The sequence below is a fragment of the Geotrypetes seraphini genome, chromosome 3, assembly GCF_902459505.1.
Source record: "Geotrypetes seraphini chromosome 3, aGeoSer1.1, whole genome shotgun sequence".
Classification (NCBI taxonomy): Eukaryota; Metazoa; Chordata; class Amphibia; order Gymnophiona; family Dermophiidae; genus Geotrypetes; species Geotrypetes seraphini.
The window spans coordinates 175,562,930-175,580,373 of NC_047086.1; the positions used below are offsets into that span (position 1 = coordinate 175,562,930).

The 17,444-nt window shown below is 43.8% G+C and overlaps 1 protein-coding gene across 4 annotated transcripts in view; it reads left to right on the forward strand.

Annotated features, from left to right (window-relative positions):
* Window positions 1-17,444, forward strand: part of EZR (ezrin) — a 201,076-nt gene that overhangs the window by 171,155 nt on the left and 12,477 nt on the right. For all 4 annotated transcript variants that reach the window (XM_033937964.1, XM_033937965.1, XM_033937966.1 and 1 more), the window contains 2 exons: window positions 6,775-6,905; window positions 8,169-8,329. In XM_033937964.1, coding sequence (XP_033793855.1) covers window positions 6,775-6,905; window positions 8,169-8,329 — 292 coding nt within the window. The remainder of the gene's footprint in view (window positions 1-6,774; window positions 6,906-8,168; window positions 8,330-17,444) is intronic.

A 17,444-nucleotide genomic window follows, 5' to 3' on the forward strand; every position in this document is an offset into this window, starting at 1 on the left:
GTTATGAATGCAATCTATATATTTTTGTCATGTGCTTTATTTGCTGAATCCACCTGTTTTAAGAATGATCTCATTGGAGCAATCTTTAGTGAGACAAAAAGAGTAGCTTTTTAGCAAGAAACATAAAGCTGTTTTTTTCATGTGCTGTGCTTCAATTAATAGATCTTTCCCTCTAATTAGAAAATAGCATTGCTGTTTGCCCAGAAAAACAGAAGGTTTTGCATCTTTGTATTGATGTGCCCTGTTTATGTGGTGGCTTATTAAATGTATTTTGAGCTTAATAAAGCAAAAATAAAAACCCAGAGAGCTATATAGCAGATCGCATTAAGGACATCCAAACTGTGCCTAAGTTCCGTCTATAGAACTCAGGTCTATCTGAAGCCTAAACTGTGCTCAAAAGTAGACTTCCTTACAATGCCTATAAGACCCAGTTTTACAATTGCTATGTAGCTTGCTAGCTCAAACTGTAGCACACTGATTAAACCTATACCTTTCTATCCTAGTGTTGCTGGTTTGAATCCCAGTCACTCTCTCTGATAGAAGAGAAATAAATAAAAGCATTAAACAGATCCAACTCCTAATATTATAATTAGAAACAGCATAAAATCAACATAATAATAAAATATTATAACATTAAGGACAGTGGGGTGCCGCAGGGCTTGGTGCTTGGACCCGTGCTCTTCAACATATTCATAAATGATCTGAAAATAGGTACGATGAGTGAGGTGATTAAATTTGCGGACGATACGAAGTTATTCAGAGTAGTGAAGAAGCAGGGAGACTGTGAAGATCTGCAACACGACATAACCATGCTCGAGAAATGGGCAGCAACATGGCAAATGAGGTTCAACGTGGATAAGTGTAAAGTAATGCATATTGGTATCAAAAATCCCATGCATGAATACAGGTACTTGGGGAGACCCCCCAGGAAAGGGACTTGGGAGTACTGGTCGACAAGTCGATGAAGCTGTCTGCACAATGTGCGGCGGCGGTGGCGAAAAGGGCGAACAGAATGCTAGGAATGATTAAGAAGGGAATCACGAACAGATCAGAGAAGGTTATGCCGCTGTACCAGGCCATGGTATGCCCTCACCTGGAATACTGCATCCAGCACTGGTACATGAAGAAGGACATGGCACTACTCGAAAGGGTCCAGAGAAGAGTAACTAAAATGGTTAAGGGGTTGGAGGAGCTGCCGTACAGTGAGAGATTAGAGAAGCTGGGCCTATTCTCCCTTGAAAAGAGGAGACTGAGAGGGGATATGATCGAAACATTCAAGATAATGAAGGGATTAGATTCAGTAGATAAAGACAGGTTGTTCACCCTCTCCAAGGTAGAGAGGGCACTCTCTAAAGTTAAAAGGGGATAGATTCTGTACAAACGTAAGGAAGTTCTTCTTCACCCAGAGAGTAGTGGAGAGCTGGAATGCTCTTCCGGAGTCTGTTATAGGGGAAAACACCCTCCAGGGATTCAAGACAAGGTTGGACAAGTTCTTGCTGAACCAGAACAAACGCAGGTAGGGCTGGTCTCGGTTAGGACACAGGACTTTGACCTGGGGGCCGCCGCGTGAGCGGACTGCTGGGCGCGATGGATCGCTGGTCTGATCCAGCAGCAGCAATTCTTATGTTCTTATTTTTTGGACGTGTAAATCTCACCTAAAAACTGATTCTCTAAAGGACACCTAAAGTTAAGATGCCTAAACAATGCTGAACGCAATTCTACAAAGGGCGTCTAACTTTAGAAGCATTTTGCAGAATCAGGGCCTAAATGTTCACAGAGTTCACATAGTCTCTTTAATTTTCCATCGATCAAAGGTGGTTGTTATAAAAAAACATCTTCAATGTTCGCTTTCTTACCAGGCAGCTTGCTGGGATAAGGAATTAAAGCCTGTTATTGAGCTCTGAGTGTTATTTTCGAAGGCAACTGAAGACATATCTGTTTGCTAATTAATCAAATCTTCCTAATCTATATTGTATTTTTAAATATTTGTTAACCGCATTGAACTTACTGGTTATGCAGTATAGAAATGACTTGTTATGTTAGGAGCCTAATTGTTATGCTTATAGAGATGGTACAGGTAGTATGGAGGTTGAAGAACACTGTAGGGCTGCAATCATTTGTGAAACACTAGATGGATTATATTTTTCATTTAAAGGCATAAATATGCGTGCTGTGACTAAGAAGCATTGAATAACATTTGGTAGATCCAGAGCGGAAATTAAATGGTGCTATCTTTCAGCACTGTGGTTGTAGATGAGTTGTGGAATGAAGGGTCAGTCTTGGGGACAATTTAATATCTTTGAGCAACATTGCTCAAGGGTTAGAAAGAAAAGATCTCCTTTTTGCAGACATGAAGTAGTGTGAACATTTACAAAAAGTAGAAGAATAGTCTAATGTCTGGAAGTTAAGATTTAAGATTCCTTTGTGTAACCTGCTCTTCCTCAAAGTGTAATTCTCAACAATGTAGTCGTTTTGGTCAAGGGTACAATTATGTTTTCTTTAAGGAAGAAGCAGATTTACATTTTAAAATAAACTTCACCCAAATAGACAAAAACACAGGTGAAATAAAATAAATATTAAAAGAATAGTTTATTTGTAATCAATACTTGTCCCAAAATTTTTCTCACTGATTTCCGCAGACAGGATTTCTTCAGCAGCAAAACAAGTGAGTATCCAGTCCTTTAATTTCTCAGTTGGGTACCTTTCTCCCTCTCCTGGCCCGAAATAGCTTCCTCCATAATACCTACTCCCTAGCTTAAAAATCCAAAGGAAGCAAAATCCTATTTAGTGAAAAAAAAAAACCAATAAACACTGTGGCCACTAGTTTCCCAAATAAATCAAAGAATAATTGAAATTTCTCTATTTCTAATCCCACCCACTTTCTATTGAACCAAGGTTTAAGTAAAAATCAATACAATTCCTTTGCAGGATCTATAAATATCCAATATCCAATAAATATCCAATTTATCTTTAAAACCCAATTTTACAGAGACAACATATAACAAACACCTGTCTCTGCCAACAAACCAACTCAACTCTCCTCAACTGCTCTCCTAGGCAGTTTTAGAACTCTCTCCAGCATTGCTCACTTCCTGGAGAGAGCTGTGCTGTCCAAAATTCTAAAAGTACAGCTGAAAATTCTTTAAACCTACAGGAATATCCTTTTTTTTAAGTTTATAACCTTGGTTACATTTGCATGCTCTGCTTTCTTTGTTCTGCACTGTATTCAGCCCCTGCACTGTAGTCAGTCCACCACATTCACATCCTTCTCCTTTCCTTGTTGTTTCTCACATTGGTTATTGCAATTACTTATACAGTATACTCCATTCTCTCTCTTGGCTCACTCAAACGTCTTCAACTTATCCAGTCCGCTGCCAATAAACTTCTTCACTCTGCTCACCACGTAACCTCCTCTTCTGTTAAATTTTAAAACCCTCTGCTCAGATCGCATCTCCCTTCTGCTCCAGCATATCTCAAGTGTCTCCTTATTACGTACGCCCCAGCACGTTCCCTCTGTTCTTCTACCACTAAACTACTTATGGTCCCGCCCCTCCCTGCCTTCCATTTAACTGTTTCTCATGAAACCAGCTTTTGTTTCTCATGAGACCAGCTTCAGCTACCGTGATCCAATTCTGTGGAACTTTCTGCTCTCACATCTGTTTGGAACCTTCCTATCCAAAGTTCAAAATACTACTCAAAACTCATTTGTTGAGTCCTTTGCTTCTTCTACTGCTTGATCTCGTCTCTTCCCCGATTACCCTTTTTAAAATTTTTTTTTTTTTTTAAATTCTTTATTCATTTTCAAATTTACAATAAGTGTAACAATATATCCAAACAAATTAACAATAAATATAACACTTAATAATCATCAATGGTACAAATAATATGCTCTTATCTCCCACCCTTCCCACCCTTTCTTATCATATAATCAATACCTTATACAATATGTAACAATAAATTTACCCTCCCCTCCCCCCTCACAATCAAACTTGTAATTTAAGGGAAAAAAAATAAAATAAAATGTCATCTACTCTGTACAATACTTTGTAAATGGCTCCCACACATCCTGAAATTTCCTGAAAAAAACGCGCTGTATTGCAATAAATCTTTTCATTTGATAAACATGACATAAGGAATTCCACCAGAAATTATAATTTAATCTACTCCAATTTTTCCAATTATACATAATTTGTTGAATGGCAACCCCAGTCATTATAAGTAATAATTTATTATTTGTAGAAATCTGACTTTTTGCTCTCATTGCCATACCAAATAGCACAGTATCATATGATAATGCCACTGGTTATCTAATAAACAATTAATTTGGTCCCAAATTGATTCCAGAAATTCATAATAAATAGACAATAGAATAATAAATGATCTAAAGTTGCTTCGCGATGACAGTGCCAACATTTATTAGACTTAGAGCTATCCAATTTTTGTAATCGAACAGGGGTCCATAATGCTCTATGTAACAGAAAAAAACAAGTTTGTCTCATAGATGCTGACACTGTACATCTCATCCTCCAAGTCCAAATTCGTGGCCATTGAGACGCAGTAATTTGGTGCTTAATCTCAATACTCCAAATGTCTTTCACATAGTCGCCTTTATGGACTCCTTGCAATATATCTAGCACAAAAAATAAATAAAATGAATAAATTGAGACTGATACGCTTGGAGTGTAGAAGTCCCAAGGAACAATATGTGATAGAGGGTGAGAGGCTAATGTATTTGAACTAGGAGAAAGATCTCGGGGTGACAGTGTCTGAGAAACTTCAAAGTGGTGAAACAGAATTAATCAGGAGCCAAAGCCAGAAGGATGCCAAGCTTCAAAGAGAAAGATTTAACCAGCAGAAGGGAGGAAGTGGTTATTCTCCTTTGTAGGTCATTCACAATGCTTCACAAAGTACAATTTTAGAGTAGAGAGTTGCGTGGGGACAGAAATCCTACCCGTCCCTGGCAAAATCTTACCAATCCCCACCCGTCCCCGCGAAGAATCACCTCTGTCTCCACCCGTCCCCGCGAAGAATCCCCTCCGTCCCCGCGAGGAATCCCCTCCGTCCCCGTCCCCCATAAAAGTTACCTGTCCCCAAAAATAAAACAGTCTCAACTTGAAAATTTTAACAATTGACATTAGGTAGGCCTAGGAATGGGAACTCCAGATCCATCCCCGTGGGAGTCCCGTGGTCCTGGGAGGGGGTCCCGTGGGCCTGGGAGGGGTCCCCGTGGGAGTCCCATTGACTTTGGGAGATCCCCGCAGGACCCGCAAGATTCCCACGATCCCCATTCCCGTGCAGACCTCTATTTTAGAGGTTGTACTGTATCTCACTAATGTTCAGAGAAAAGTGACATAAAAGAGGAAACTTGAAAACCTGAGCATAGTATCCTGGAGAGGAGGAACAAGGAGATATGATACAGATGTTTAAATACCTGAAATGTATTCATGCACAAACAAAGCTTTTCTGAAGATGGGAAAACTGTAGAACCAAAGGACATGAAATAAAGCCAAAAAGAGGCACATTTAAAAGTGACATCAGGTGATTATTTTTTTTACGGAAAAGATTGTGAACACTTAGAATGCCTTCCTAGTGGAGGAGGTAGTGACAAAAACTGTGATGGGATTCAAAAGGCATGGGTTAAACACACAAGATTCCTATTTAGAAAGTGGATGGAATCAGAGTATTTCTGCTCAAAGCAAACCATAAATGCAGGAAGTAGCATCATGTTCCAAGGTAGTCGCTTGAGCCCTGAGTTGTGCCTGGCTTGAGACAATTAGCAATTTAAGAGCCCCCCCCCCCCCCCAAGCTCCCAGTTGACATTCTCGGTAGATGGAGGTGTTCTGAGCAGAAATGGAAACGTTCAGCTTGTAATTGGTGCAAAAGCTTGTGCAGTTCGGTAGATCCCAGCTGTGACATGAGCATGCCACAATAGTATTGGAGGTGATGTATTGAGGAGGGTGTCATTAATCACGAACCAATTGAAGCAGCAGATAGAGAAAATCTGTTTTCACTTCAGGAGTTACTGAGTAATTTAAAGATCTTAGAAGTGATCTAGCAGCATTCTAGGGGGAGTTGTACACAGAAATTTCTGACTTAAAAAGTGGAGGAGGTCAAATCGTGCAGCTACAATGGCAGGTGTCTGATCTGACTAAGCAAAACAGTAAGCTCTGGGACAAAGTGGAAGATACAGAAAATAGGGTTTTCAAGTGTAATTGTGATTCATAGGAGTTCATGTATCCTCCTCAAGGGCTGTTATTAACCATAGTGAAACTATATCTATGGATCTCCTGATGGAAAAATGCAGTTCCCCTGAAGAGCTTCAGATTAAACTGGATTGTGTTCATAGGGTCCTGGAAGCTCTGAGTCCAAACATGCCTAAGAATATAAAGTGTTTTTACAAGGCAGTTAATTGATGTCTTACGGTATGTATAATAAAGAAGCACTCTAGCACAGAATTGTAGATACTGTAAAGTACAGTAGACTGCTACATTACATTTAAAGGTGTAGAAAAAATGAATGTAAAATGTGTTTATATATAATTTTTCGTAAGCTATCTTTGAAAATTTTACCTCTCTATTCTGACCTTTTCTCTTATTGAAACAAATGAATTTCTTGGAATATTATTTTCTTTTTAACACAAAGTCTAAATATCCTAATTGTGCCTATCAATCTTAGGAAGAACTTTTATTGTTTTCACACATAGTAAATTGAATTTTTGTTTCTGAAAGTGTGCTTCCCTGCTGGTATTTTACCACAGTTTTTCTTTCATGTTAGAGAACTATTGGAGAGTGAGAAGAGAAAAAGAGAGGTTGTTGAGAAAGAGAAGGAGTTGATGATCAGGGAAAAAGAGGAACTGATGATGAGATTACAGGAGTATGAGCAACAGACAAAGAGAGCAGAGAGAGGTAAACCAAAGTATTTGTTTACATGTTCTTTTCTTCAAAATGTTTTTCCAGTTACCCAGTCCTGCAGTTTCAAACCATATTTCAGTATTGAAAATACTAATAAAGTTGCACCATCGGAACATGGTGATTCTCAAGATGAACAAGTTGACTCTGCACCAAATTTCAAAGGGAAAATGTGTGCATTCATTCCCTTTGAAGCTTGCAGCCACAGACCTTTGCATCTGCTTTATGAGTGTGTCAATTTTTCATACAAAATACTATGGGTAGATATGCAAATGGTAAGTCATGTGCATTAATGTTCAATGCTGCCAAAAACACCCTCCCCAGAGAATCCCTTTATACTTAGCCTGCAGCAGTCAGCAGTTATGGAAATTCTGACAACCATAGGCTGATTTAGGACTCGATATTCAGTGCCAGGCCAGATAACTTCCGAGTTTTACTTAATGCAAATCCTTGCATCTAAGTTAGATGCGGATTTTGGCACTAATTGCAGGATTCGGCAACTGCTGCTGGTATTTACTGGTGTCGGTCTTCTGTCAATCCTGTACCAGCGCCAGTTAGAGAATCATAGCCTTGTGTAAAGTAAACACCATAAATGTAGGTCAAGGTTTCACTGGTACATTTCCGGCACCTACTTTACACAAGAATTGTGTCCACAGGGGCTCCTACCAGCACCTATGGTCACTTTTGGAGCAAGCCATACCCACTTTACAAAACTGTAGCGTGATTTTTAGCACCAGCCATGGTGGTAACATCTCCAACACTCATAGAATTCCTGTGAGAATCGGAGCTGTTACACCATGGCCAGTGCTAAAACCTGCGCTATGGTTTTGTAAAAGGGGAGGGGATTAGTATGTTATTTTTCTGTGCCATTTATAGAATTTGGTTTATAATGTATAAGTGTTCTTAGAGGCAGAGAATAGATGAATTGGGATGGGATTAGCACTTTTATATGTATGTTTCAAATTTTACAGCCAAGCAAAGCAGATATTATAAATAGGGCTTCTGATTCTAGATGTTTATAGTGCAGAAGTTTAAGGGATTTCTTTTTTGATCAATTAGATGGTTTCCCGGGGTTGAAAAATAGGGATTTATCATTGTATTCATACCACACAAATATTTTAACAGCTTTTTAGGTGAATTCCATTCAATGAGCCAAAACACAGCTAATGTAACATTTTATAAAGTTGCAAGCATTTCTGTATTGTCAGTCTGTACTATAAGTATGTACAGTAAAGCAACTATATCATTTTTCCACGTTAGAACTCTCTGAACAGATCCAAAAAGCTTTGCAGTTGGAGGATGAGAGGAAACGAGCACATCAAGAAGCTGAACGGTTGGAGACTGAACGCCTAGCTGCTCTCCAAGCCAAAGAAAAACTGGAGAAGCAGACTGCTGACCAGATCAAGAGCCAAGAGCAGCTGGTAGGAGCCTTGTTGTTCATAGAAGGTGCAGCCCATCGGGTGACATTTGGCTGCAACATGTGGTTGACGGACATGCTGTCTCACTTTTTCACTGACATCTTCATCACTTCTTTATCATATCATACAAGGGGTTGCTGAAAAGTTCTCAGTCCAACCAACCAACTTCCTAAACTCTGAGCGTTATTTTGCCACTGTAGCTGAAAAGAGCATTATCCTAGGACAAGCAGGCAGCATATTCTCAGATGTGAGTGACATCATCAATGGAGCCGCAAAACGGACAGGTTTAAAAGTGCATCGCCACTTTAAGAACTTAAGAAAATTTGTGAACCGCCCACCCAACACATATGCGAGTACCTTCCTTCCCAATGTAGGTGCACGTCTCCTCGGTTCTTAGTTTTCCGCGGAGCTAAGAAGACGTGTTTCTGAACGTTGTTCAATATTTTTTGCCTTTTGCCTTCCCGTTCCCGCGTTTGTTTTGAATTTAGTCTTTTCTTTCCTTCTTCCATTTTTTTCTTTTAAAAAAAACAGAAAGAGGGAAAATTTTTGTTTGCTTTGTGGGAATTCGTCCTCTTTCTTCTACCCCAGCCATTGAGTTTAATTTAACTGAGGCAGTTTTCCCATCGAAGTCCCATCCATTAACCAGTTTTAAGAAGTGTAGCAGGTGTCAATGGTCAATTTCACTTACAAACCCCCACTCTTAGTGTTTGCAGTGTCTTGGCCCAGAACACTGTATCAACTCCTATACGCGTTCTTCTCTTCAAAAATGATCTATTAAGAGCCGCAAACTTCAGCAAGAGAAGTTATTCAGTACTACCATGGACATCGACAAACAGTCAACATTGAAGGCGTTGTCATTGACACTAGAGAGTTGCGCAGGGACAGAAATCAAACCCGTCCCGGTATAATTAAACCCATCCCCGTCCATCCCTGCTAGAAGTCAAACCTGTCCCCACTGGAATCAAATCAGTTCCCACCCATCCCTATAAACTTCAGAAGTAGTTATTTCATTTAATTATGCTATTGAATTAAAGGCTCTGGTAGAGACCCATTTATAAATAAGCAAAGACACTTTAATTAATTTGGAAATATTAATTGAGAAGAATACATACTTTGTAAATGGGTTTCTACCAGAGCCTCCAATGTAAATATAAAATATAAATACTCAGCCAATGAGGACCCTCAAGCTGTCAGCTGAGGACTTCCTTTTCAGTTGGGCGGGGGTCCCTTTTGCCAAGCTTGGCAAGCAGCGGTAGCGTCCAAGTCACAGATGCTTGCACCTCAATGGCTCATGGATGCTGCCAGCGACTGCTGCACTTGGTGGAGGGGAGTTCTGGCCGTCTCTAGAAGAGGTCCTCTGCTGGCGGTGCTTGGAGATCCCACCAGTCACAGCAAGGGTCAGCAAGTACTACAACACTGTAGAAATAAAACCAGAAATTCTTTTCCTTTTCTTTTGCTATATACATTTCCCAAAGCTAACATTTAGTCAACAAATTCCGGTTTTTACCTTTGTTGTCTGGAGACTTATTTTTCCATCAAGTTGGTCCCAGATTTTTTTTGCACTTTTCCGTCTTCTGCAAATTCTTTTGTTGCTGTCCATTGGTTCCTCTTACCATGGTCCAGCATTTATCCCTCTCTCATCCCCTGGACCATGTGCAGCATCTTTCGCCCCTGCCCACCAGCCCCATGCTCAAAATTTCTCCTATCACCCCTCTCCAGCACCATGCCACATCTCTCCCTCCATTCTCTTCACCACTATGTCCAACATTACTCTCTCTTGCATCCCTTTCAATCTGTCCCACTGTTCCCTTTCCACCACATTTCTCCCTCTCATCTTTCTCTTCCCTATCATCTGTACCTCACTCCCTCCCTATGACCAAAATTCTCCTCTTTCTTCTATTCCCTGTGTGCACCATCTCTCTTTCCCTCTTACTAACACACCCATGACCAATTCTCCCTTTTTATTCCCTTCCCTTCCCCACCTCAGCATCTTTTTCCCTCCCTTCCTCTGTTCTCTCTCCCAAGTTCATGCCTTCTGTATTCAAAAACGCACTCCCTCCCCCCTTCTGTATACCGCATTTGGGCCCCTCCCATGTCCCAATGCGCTTCCTCTTTGTTGCAACGCTATGTGCTCTTGCTCCCTCCCTCTTTTTCTGCCCCCACACCAGGGTCCACCAGCTCTCCCTTTCTCTTCCCAACTATTCTCCTATCCAGTATCTGTAACCCCCCATCACTTGTGTCCAACTTCTCTCCCTTTCTGTTCCTTTCCTCCCTAAATCCCATTGTCCACCATCTCTCACCCTCTCCAGTTTTCAGGGACATTATTTCTTCCCCCCCCCCAGGTTTCCCCCTGGCCTCCCGGTCTCATCTTCAGCTAATTAGGGCAGCCTGGATCCTTTTCCTGGGCGGTGTCTCCTCTGAAGGGAACTTTTTCTCTTATGTCCAATTTATGTGGATTTTTGGATCAGATGAGATCTCTGCCCTCTCTTTTCTGTAGTGCCTCTTTCAGCACCATATCCAGCTTGTCCGACCCAAATTCTCCCTTTACAGCAGTGATTTTTTTGCAGGATGCCTTAATTACCGTAGCTGAAGGGCAGCACTATTTCCAGCTGTATTTCTTTGCAGGGCAGTGGGCCCAGCACGCTGCATGTAGATGAGGCGAAGACTTCCCTCTTACATCAGCTCTGACGTTGGGGAAGACTTCCGGGTCAGCTACTGGAGGCGTGCTGAGAGTGCTGCACGCTGCAAAGAAGACTACAACATGGAGGGCAGTTGAAGGTGCGTATCAGCTGAGCTCCCTCCAACCCCGTGGAATCCCCATGACCACAAGGGCATCCCCACGGGATCTCTGTGACCTGAGGGGGGTGACCCCACAGAATCCCCGTGACCCGGAGGGGGAACCCGCGGATTCCCGTCATCCCCGTTCCCATACAGCTCTCTAATCGACACTGGTATCGGGGAACATTGCTTCTTCTGGTAAGCCAGCCAAAAAGCCACCAGCTTCCCAAAATGCATTGCAGATCACTGATCAAGCGAAAGCTTCCATTGCAACTTACAGGGATGCATCCTCATCACAGTCACCCTCTCTGAGGCAAGCCGCAGCACCGATGGTACCAGCGGCTAAGCCACAGGTACCGGTTCTTTCCTTTTGGGAGAAGCTTGATGCGCTTTTCTGTCTACAATTTGGGGATATGTTTCGCCTCATGACCCCAATATTGATTTCCTCGGTATCAGTCCAGCCTGAGCATACAGCCGTGAGGTGTTGCGGTACCGACACTGATTCTCAGGTGCATCATCATCACAGTTCCATACCACGCCATTAATCATCTCAACCAATTGGAGGTCGACCAACTCTTTTATCATCGTTGGGAGTTGATAACCTCCGACCTCTGGGTTCTAAAAGTTATTCGGGAGGGGTACTCTTCATTTTAGCACCATCCCTCCAGATCATCCTCCAAGAGAGTCTGCTTTCAATCCTCAGCAGACCTCCCTTCTTCAAGAACTAGACTCTCTTGTTCTCCTCAATGCATTAGAGAGTTCCATCTACTCAAAATAACCAGGGGTTTTATTCCCGGTATTTTCTTGTTCCAAAGAAGATGGGAAGTCTCTGACTTATTTTTGATCTCAGAGATCTCAACAAGTTTCTAGTAAAGGAAAAGTTTTGAATGCTCTCCTTGGCAACTTTATATTCCCTGTTAGATCGCAACGATTGGCTATGTTCTCTGGATCTCAAAGAGGCCTACATTCACATTTCAGTGCATCCAGCCTCCAGGAGATACCTCAGATTTCAGGTGGCTCACCACCATTATCAATACAAAGTCCTCCCTTTTGGTCTGGCATCCTCACCCAGCCTTCACCAAGTGCCTGGTTGTAGTGGCAGCAGCCTTACGTTCTCAGGGTCTCCAAGTATTTCCCTACCTGGATGACTGGCTCATCAATGATCCTTCCTTGCAGGGGGTGACCTTAGCGACTCAGCAAACCATCCTCTTTCTTCAACAGTTGGGGTTCAAAATCAATTTCCACAAATCTCCAGACCTCTCAGAAGCTACAATTTATAGGAGCTCTTCTCAACATCATTCATCTCTGGGCATTTACATAAGAACATAAGAACTGCCATCTCCGGATCAGACCCATGGTCCATCGAATCCGGCGATCCGCACACGCGGAGGCCCAGTCAGGTATACACCTGATATAGTTTTAGTCACCCATATCCCTCTATGCCTCTCGTAAGGAGATGTGCATCTAATTTGCCTTTGAATCCTAGCACAGTGGATTCCTTAATAACCTCCTTTGGGAGAGCATTCCAGGCGTCTACCACTCGCTGTGTAAAGCAGAACTTCCTGGCATTTGTCCTGGACTTGTCCCCCCTTAGCTTCAAACCATGTCCTCTTGTCCGTGTCGCGTTGGACAATGTAAATAATTTATTTTCCTGCTCTATTTTATCGATGCCTTTCAGCATTTTGAACGTCTCGATCATGTCCCCTCGCAGCCTCCTCTTCTCAAGGGAGAACAGTCCCAGTTTCTTGAGTCGTTCCTCATATTCCAAGTTCTCCATACCTCTTATTAGCTTCGTTGCTCGTCTCTGCACCCTCTCAAGCAGTTTTATATCCTTCTTTAGGTTGGGAGACCAATGTTGGACACAGTATTCCAAGTGTGGTCTGACCATTGCTCTATAAAGCGGCATTATGACTTTCTCCGATCTACTCGTGATTCCTTTCTTTATCATGCCCAACATTCTGTTTGCTTTCTTTGCCGCTGCCGCACATTGTGCCGACGGCTTCAGGGTCCTATCTATCAGTACACCCAGGTCCTTTTCTTGTTTGCTCTTACCCAGAGTTGCGCCTGACATTCTATACTCGTGTTCCTTATTCTTACTACCTAAATGCATTACTTTGCATTTCTCCACGTTGAACTTCATCTGCCATTGCTCTGCCCATTTCTCTAACTGATACAAGTCGCTCTGGAGTTCCTCGCTATCCTCCTGCGATCTGATTGCCCGGCATAGCTTTGTGTCATCTGCAAATTTAATGATCTCACTGGATACTCCTTCTTCCAGGTCATTGATGTAAATATTAAATAGGATCGGCCCAAGAACCGAGCCCTGGGGCACACCACTAGTCACTTTCTCCCAGTCTGAGAACTTCCCATTTATGCCCACTCTCTGCTTTCTGTTTTCCAGCCATTTGCCTATCCACCTGTGTATATCTCCCTCTATACCATGGCTTTGTAGTTTCCTGAGAAGTCTTTCATGTGGAACTTTGTTGAACGCCTTCTGGAAGTCCAAATATATTATGTCCACCAGCATTCCACTATCAATTTGCTTGTTCACGGTCTCAAAAAATTGAAGTAAATTCGTTAAACATGATTTCCCTTTCCTGAACCCATGTTGACTGGGTTTCATCAAGTCGTGTGTATCTAGGTGCTGGACTATGCTATCCTTGATCAGTGCTTCAACCATCTTTCCAGGGACAGACGTAAGGCTCACAGGTCTGTAGTTGCCCGGTTCCCCTCTCGATCCTTTTTTGAAAATTGGCGTGACGTTTGCTATCTTCCAGTCTTCTGGTATCTGTCCAGTTCTGATTGTCAGATTGGCAAGTTTTTGCAATAGCTCTCCGATTTCAACCTTCAATTCCTTTAAAACTCTCGGATGAATTCCATCCGGTCCAGGGGATTTGTCACTTTTAAGTTTGTCGATCTGGTAGTATATCTGGTCCAACTCCACTTCAACTGTGGTGAGGCTGTCTTCTATTACTCCACTAAACACTTTCACTGCTTCTGGTATTTTTGCGGTATCCTCCTCCGTAAAGACGGACGCAAAGAAGGAATTTAGTTTGTCTGCAATTTGTTTATCCTCTTTGATGTACCCTTTTCTTCCCTGGTCGTCCAGGGGTCCCACCGCCTCTTTTGTGGGTTTTTTCCCTTTCACGTATCTAAAGAAGGGTTTGAAGTTTTTGGCCTCTTGCGCTATTTTTTCCTCATAGTCCTTTTTGGCATCCCTCACCGCCTTGTGACATTTCTTCTGATCATCTTTATGTTTTTTCCATGCTTCGGTTGTTTTCATGTGTTTCCATTTTTTGAAAGAGTCCTTCTTTTCTTTTATGGCTTCCCTCACCTGTCTGGTAAGCCATGCCGGTTCTCCCTTACCTTTTGTTCTCCCCTCTTTGGAGATCCTCGGAATGTGGAGATTTTGTGCTTCTGTGATAGTATTTTTCAGTAGGGACCATGCCTGGTCTACCGTTTCAAGTTTGTCCACCTTTTTCTTGAGTCGTTTTTTCACCATGGCTCTCATGTGATCGTATTTGCCCTTTTTAATGTTTAAGGTTTTGGTTAGGGTTTTGGCATGTTTTCTATTCCCGATGTCAAGCTTAAATCTGATCACATTGTGATCGCTCGTCCCCAGCGGTACCGTAACTTCTACTTCTTTTGTCGGACCCGTGAGGCCATTTAATACCAAGTCCAGGGTGGCGTTGCCTCTTGTCGGCTCTTTTACCATTTGTTCCAGGAAGCAATCCCCTAGCGCCTCCAGGAACTTGGCCTCCTTGCCGCAGTTGGAGGTTCCTAGTTTCCAGTCTATCCTCGGGAAATTGAAGTCTCCCAATATTATTACATTGCCCATCTTGCATTCTTGTTTGATTTCCTCTATCATTTCTGAGTCAGTTTCCTCCGCCTGTCCTGGCGGACGATAGTAAAGCCAATTTTTGTGTCTGCGCTGTTTTGGCCAAGAATCTTGATCCAGAGGGACTCTAGCTTCTCTTTCATTTCCGTCGTAGCCACTTCAACAGATTCTACTCCTTCCTGAACATATAGGGCAATACCTCCACCTTTCTGCCCTACTCGATCTCTTCTATATAGTTTGTATCCCTGTAGCACTGTGTCCCATTTGTTTTCTTCGTTCCACCATGTTTCTGTTATGCAAATGATTTCCAACTTATCATGTCTTGCTATTGTCTCTAGTTCCCCCATTTTGTTTCCTAGACTTCTAGCATTCGTATACATACATTTGAGTTCTCTTCGTGTTTCCTTTTTGGACTTCCTACTCTTTACTGTCTCTACTTTTTCTTTCACGGTTTCCTTAACCGCTCCAGTGTTGTCTCTCTTGTTTGCTGTACGGTCATCCCCTCCTGTGTCTGAGTTGTCCCTTCCTGCCTTGTCTTCTTTATTTGCTGTGAGGTCGTCCCCTCCTGTGTATGAGTAGTAGCCCATGGTTTCTTCATCGGGGCATCCTGTCGTCCGTGCCATCAACTGGTGGTCGACTGTCGGCTTTCCCCTATTTGTTAGTTTAAAGCCTTCTCGATGGCCTTCTTCATGTTGCCTGCCAATACTCTTGCTCCTTCCTTGTTGAGGTGTAGTCCATCCTTTCTGTAGTACTTGCTTTTTCCCCAGAATGCCGTCCAGTTGCGCACAAAGTCAAAGCCTTCTTCTTCACACCATCGTCTCATCCAGGCGTTAATAGCTTGCAATTCCCCTTGTCTCTTTCCATCCGCTCTTGGTACTGGGAGGATCTCGGAGAAGGCCACCTTCACCTCCCTGATCTTCAGCTGTCTTCCAAGTGAGCGGAGCTGGCCCTTCATCTCTTCCCTGTCGTACTTCCGTCCGCTCACATCATTTGTTCCCACGTGGATGAGCACAGCAGTATCCTCTCCCCCTGCGCTGTCTATGATCTTGGAGATCCTGTTGGCCACATCCTTCACTCTTGCTCCAGGCAGACAGGTGACGATTCTGTCCTCTCTTCCTCCTGCGGTGTGGCTGTCCACGTGACGTATAATGGAGTCACCTACGATGATCCCCATCTTCTTTATTCGGGGGTCTCTCGGGGGTCTTAAGTCCACATCTATGGTATAAGGCCAGCCTTCTTCCTCCAGTGCTACTCTTGAAATAGTTTTCGGCTCTTCAGATGGGAGGACGTCTTCATGTGTTCTCTCCCTTTCTCCTGGTGTGTGGATGTCTACTACCTCATCTTCGGTTTTTTCTGTGTTTGCATGGATGTCTTCTCTCCTCTCTTCCAGGCCTTCTGTCTGGGTATCCTGGGTACAGCTTTCCAGCCCTGGGATCTCTACGTGTTGCTGGTGGGCTTCCTCGATAAATCTTTCTAGTTCCACGATCCCTTCGCTGGTATCGGGCTCCCTTAGCAACTTCTCCTGCATGCAGTTTTCCTCCTTCCTGGCAAGGAGTTCTTCGAGTTCCATCACAGTTCCCTCCAGCAGCCGAACTTGCAGTTTCAGGCTGTCCAGCTCCTCGCATCGGCTGCAAATGTATGCCCTAGTCCCCGAGGGGAGGTAGTCATACATGTTGCAGCCGGTGCAGAAGACTGGAAAGCTCATCTTCTGGCTTCCGTGGGCGCTCATGTCTTGTTCTCCTTCTCAATTGTGTGTGTCCTGCCCTCCTGATAGCAGTCCTCCTGTTGATTGTTGGTCTTGGTTGTGTTGGTACTGTTGAGCTGTTTGAGAGTGTTTGTCTCGGTGTGTGCTGTGTGGCTAGGTAATAATAAACAAAAGAACAATAACCGGAATGTAACTTACGTATTCGGGCTCCCTGTTAGTCGGCCCAGCTTCCTGGCTCCTTCTGCAGGCTCCTTTGCGAAGGCGCTCTTGCTAAGGCGAGCGCCTTTACCGCTCGCCTTCGCCGCGCGCTGAACGGCTGTGCGCCGTTGACTCTCCTCCTGTTAAGGGGGAGTCCGGCGCTCTGGTGATGACGCTGGCGGTGACGCGTTGGGGGTGGGCGGAGCTCCCCTACGCTACCGCTCGCTGCCTGCCTCCTGCTTCTTCTCTCTCCTCTCTCCCGCCGCTGACCTCGCCGGGCCTGCCCTCTCCTGCACCGGCCGAAGCTGCTCTGTGTAGCGCCGCACTCTCCTCCTGTTAAGGGGGAGTCCGGCGCTCTGGTGGTGACGCTGGCGGTGACGCGTTGGGGGTGGGCGGAGCTCCCTCACGCTCCCCCACGCTACCGCTCGCTGCCTGCCTCCTGCTTCTTCTCTCTCCTCTCTCCCGCCGCTGACCTCGCCGGGCCTGCCCTCTCCTGCACCGGCCGAAGCTGCTCTGTGTAGCGCCGCGCTCTCCTCCTGTTAAGGGGGAGTCCGGCGCTCTGGTGGTGACGCTGGCGATGACGCGTTGGGGGTGGGCGG